Source organism: Sinocyclocheilus rhinocerous, unplaced genomic scaffold (genome assembly GCF_001515625.1).
Source record: "Sinocyclocheilus rhinocerous isolate Xijiao unplaced genomic scaffold, SAMN03320098_v1.1 scaffold4310, whole genome shotgun sequence".
In the NCBI taxonomy this organism is placed as follows: Eukaryota; Metazoa; Chordata; class Actinopteri; order Cypriniformes; family Cyprinidae; genus Sinocyclocheilus; species Sinocyclocheilus rhinocerous.
Window position 1 is genome coordinate 126020 of NW_015646173.1, and position 4550 is coordinate 130569.

Sequence of the window (4550 nt, forward strand, 5' to 3'; positions counted from 1 at the left end):
TTTTTTTTTTTTTTGGCTTTCTTTTAGCTAGCTAGCTACACTGACCCTGATTTGTGAGCTCTGGCAGAAGAGAATATTTTATGAACACAATGCATTGGTGAGCTATTCCTATAACAACAGAACTGACCATGATGTCGGCTTCCCGTTTGGCGTAGCGCAGATTGGGATCCAGCCAGAACATGAGAGACTTGACCTGCTCCCAGTTCAGGAAGATGATGAAAACCAGGAAGAGGAAGTACAGCACACTCATGTTGTCTGTTTCAATTTTCAATTTAATTCAATCATTTTAAAATAAAATAAAAATAATTTAATTAAAGCTTAAATAATTTTGTTCTGAATTTTTGTCTTTTTTAATATGTCTGTATAGTTTTCATTCATTTTTATTTCCATTTTAGTACATCAAGTTAAAAACGAGAAATGTTTCCTTGGCAACTAGTTGAAATAAATAAGTAGAATTTTTACAAATACTTTATTTCAGCTTATTTCATGTTTATTTTAAGTCACTTTTTTTTTTTTTTGGTTTTCTTTTAGCTAGCTAGCTACACAAGATGATAAAAACCAGGAAGAGGAAGTACAGCACACTCAACCCTGCACAACCACACAAACACACACTTCAGAAACGAGAAACACACCAACCGACTAACCCAACCACTCAGATCTGCCCTTTCATCATTTATTCATGTTTAAACCATAGACTGTATAAAAACATGGACGTAGTGTCCGTGACGTCACCCGTATTACCAGGCTTCCAAAACAAGCGTCTGATCCACTCACCGAACACTATACGCCATATTGCTGGATGGGGTCTTGTGAACGGACCTGAAAAAAAGGCAAAGAGGGTTATTAGTTGACATCATAGACAATAAAAAAGTATTGACAAGTATTTTTATCGTCTCGTATGACCAAATGTAAAGGCCTGCAATGACGCGGTTTGACCAGTGTGGCGCTGTAGCGCAAGACTGTACTCAGCGCTCCCACATGCAGTCCAGTGGAAGAAGACGGCGCTTATGAACGTAAACAAATGCATCGCGTCCCAATTCACCTACTTATACTATGCCCTAAAAGTATGCACTCTTTCTGTGAAGAAAAATACATACTTTTAAGTATAGTAGGCAAGCTTTGGGACATACTACTTCGTCATAACTGCAAAAAACTACAAACATGGCGGATATGCGCGACCAAAAGACAGGTAGAGAAAGGGGTTTGAGTGATAAATAATCAATATCTAACCTGTTGAAAAATATTTATTTCATGTTATCCGCATTATATTTCATCTGCAGCAACACTGTGAATTTTTATAATGATACGTTTGGTCATTAACTTTTAAATGCACCATTATGCACCATTGTTTTTGTCATTCAAAAACAGTTTTCATTTCAGTATCATCTTGGCTTCGTCTGTGAAAAAATGTCGTTGATGAAAACTTACATTTAGACATTTAGCAGACGGTTTTATCCAAAGCGACTTACAAATGAGGACAACAGAAGCAATCAAAATCAACAAAAGAGCAATAATAAGCAAGTGCTATAACGAGTTTCAGTAAGCTTAACGCAGTACACATAGCAAGTTTTTTTTTATTATTATATAATAAATTAAAAGAAACCAGCTAGAATAGAAAAAGAATAGAGCAAGCTAGTGTTAGATACAATTGATTGCTTTTAAGCAAGCAGCTTTACCGTATTTAACGTGAAAAAACAGTTAGAATTACTATTTGATTCTCTGCTATAAAGCAGCTAACTAATGTTAGATCTTTTTATTAGTGAATGCCAACAACAACAGATTACATTTAAGTGATAGTTTGGTTTGCACAAGATTCTGTTTTAATGGTTTGACTTCATTTTAAATAATCAAAAAGCATGTCTAATCGTTTAAATTCATAAAACTTTCACAAAAATGGAACAATAAATAGGGCCCAATAGTTGTGTTGTCGGTTTTAATTTTTCATTTAGATAATTCGAAAAATAAATACATTCATTTTAAAATATTTTAATTGAATTAAAGCTTCGTTTTGTTGTGTTTTTGTCTTTTTTAATGTCTATATAGTTTTATTTCACTTTTAGATACTTTAAGTACATAAACTAAATAAATGAGAAATGTTTACTAGCATGAAAGTTAACTAGCTGAAATAAAATAAGAATCTCTCGTCATCTCATTTTGTGTGCCAAATATTAGTATCGCAAAAACAACAAAAAATTATATATATATTGTAATTATATAATAGTAATACAATTGTAATAGTAATATAATTGTTTGTCATTATCAAAAGCTGAAATGATTACCTTGTTTTATTTAGAATATGTATAACTCAATATTAAAATTATAAAAGCTGAATAATCTATCAAAGACTACTGATTAACCAGTTAAAAAATTGACTATCAACTGTTTAAAAATTGACCATCAATTGTTTAAATAATCATTAGATTAACTGATTATCAAACTAATCATTTGTTGCAGTCCTATTATGAACCTGAACACATTTGTGACCAACCATGATCATAAAACACTTATGGCCAAAAGCGCAGGACGCTGAGATCTTCAGCTTGACTTCACGACTCTTACCGTTGGGGAAGGCGAGAACGCTGATGACCAAGAAGAAGGAGATGACCAGGATGAGACCCACCCACAGGTTACTGTCAGGGTTTCCATCATCTCTGCAACGGAAACATGCGGTCACACACTGTTTCTATTCCACCACAGTTTCACAATTCACTACAGAAGATGCAGTCAGAGAATGAATACTTGTGATTACACAGCAGAAAAATAGGTTCTTGACATTTTGAAAATATAAATAATGTATTTCCTATTGACGATGCTGCTATAAGAGTCTGGAGCTGACAGCATGGGAACTACCACTTTTGTTTTCACCCAAGCAAACACATCGTTGGCTGATGATGATAATCACAAAATTTACTTATTTTATTACTGTATTTTAAAGTGTAACTGTAAGACAGACTTGATATCTGCTCTTCACTGGATTGTAAAAAGTGAGCAGTGCATACTGGACTGGAGACAGATGTGCATGCAAAAATAAAAACTTTAAATAATAAAAAAAATATATGCAAAAAAAAAAAGAAAAACAGATAAAATGTAAGAAAAATAAAACCGATAAAATTAGAATGATACAAACTGATTTAAAAAAATGATAAAAATAGAAAATAAAAAATGTTCTACTTAAACAGAAATGAGATAAAATTAGAATGATACAAACTGATAAAAAAAAAAAGATAAAAATAGAAAATAAATTTTTTTCTACTTAAACAGAAATGAGAAAGAATTCTATTTCTTTCTACTTTAACCCTATTGTCGCGGGTTGTTTTTCACGTACGCGGGTTGAAGCGACTCCAATAACGTGATAATTAGCCCATGCAATGCGAATTTTACCAGGGTAACCCTGCCAAAAAAATGTGTATTTTACCCCTTGGAAAGCGATATTTAATGGGGGACCCCCACTCGAAACAAATTGGGCTAGTTTTAAGTAGCAATTGGGCGGGTTTTGATGTGAAAACCTGGCAACCTTGATTGTGGCTGACCTCGTATGACCAAAAATGACGGTGTTGAAGCTCTTTCCGCTGTTAAAGTGCCCCTATTATGGGTAATGAAAGGTTCATACTTTGGTTTCGGGAGTCCCCAACAACAGGTTGACATGCATGCAAGGTCATGAAGGTCACTGGAGAAGTGCAGTAGCCCACTTGTTGTGCTCTATACGAGATGTACAGCCTCAACTTGTTTGTAATAGCAAATGAAAACATCAGGGCCATCCTTTGGGTGGTGCAACCGGTGTGGCCCCTGCGGCGAACGGACCGAGGGGGACCCCCCTGGAACGTGATCGCAAATGGACAAAGGGGGCTCCGCTCCCTACCTCGCAATGGGCCCCGCGTCAGCTAAGGACGGCCCTGGAAAACATATTACTTGTGAGGTTTTTCTTAAATGGGCCTAATAAAATGAGTAGGCTAAAATCAGCAACCGTGAGCAGGGGCACTGTAAGGGCCCGGGGAGGTTAGGACGATTCCAAAGGCCCGACGCGGGAAGGGGGCCCCGGAATGCGATTTCTACTGAGGGGGGCCCCCCCCCGAGTCAACATGCTGTTCAGGGGGCCCAGAAACTGTAGCAGCGCCGCTGACCGCGAATACCTATTTTATTCCATGTTTTAGATCTTATACAGTAAAAGTCAAAAGCCATTTTACTGGTTCAAAAAAAAAGTAATTTCTGTTTTGTCAATAACATGCAGCAGCCGTGAAAATAGTCATTTTTTTACCCGTCAACAAAAGTAAGAAAAATCTAGCTTAATTAGCTGTATGTAGGCCTGTCGCAATAATCAATATATCGACTTATCGTGCAATATATGGACATGACCTCAATAATTTTTGGTGACGCAATATATAAATTAAGTTTGTTGTCATTTGGAAGCGTATAGGTCTTCTTGCATTATTATGCTGTTACATTATGATTATATATTCAGTGGCATAAAATGGTCTTTAAAATGACATTAATATCGCTTATCGCAATTATTTCTGGGGCAATATATCGCACAACAAAAAGTTGTTATCGTG

General features: G+C 35.7%; 1 protein-coding gene across 1 annotated transcript in view; it reads right to left on the reverse strand.

Annotated features, from left to right (window-relative positions):
• Window positions 1-4550, reverse strand: part of ptdss1a (phosphatidylserine synthase 1a) — a 24675-nt gene that overhangs the window by 14049 nt on the left and 6076 nt on the right. The window contains exons 2-4 of the mRNA XM_016511017.1: window positions 2560-2651; window positions 775-819; window positions 128-255 (exon numbers count right to left, since the gene is read on the reverse strand). Coding sequence (XP_016366503.1) covers window positions 128-255; window positions 775-819; window positions 2560-2651 — 265 coding nt within the window. The remainder of the gene's footprint in view (window positions 1-127; window positions 256-774; window positions 820-2559; window positions 2652-4550) is intronic.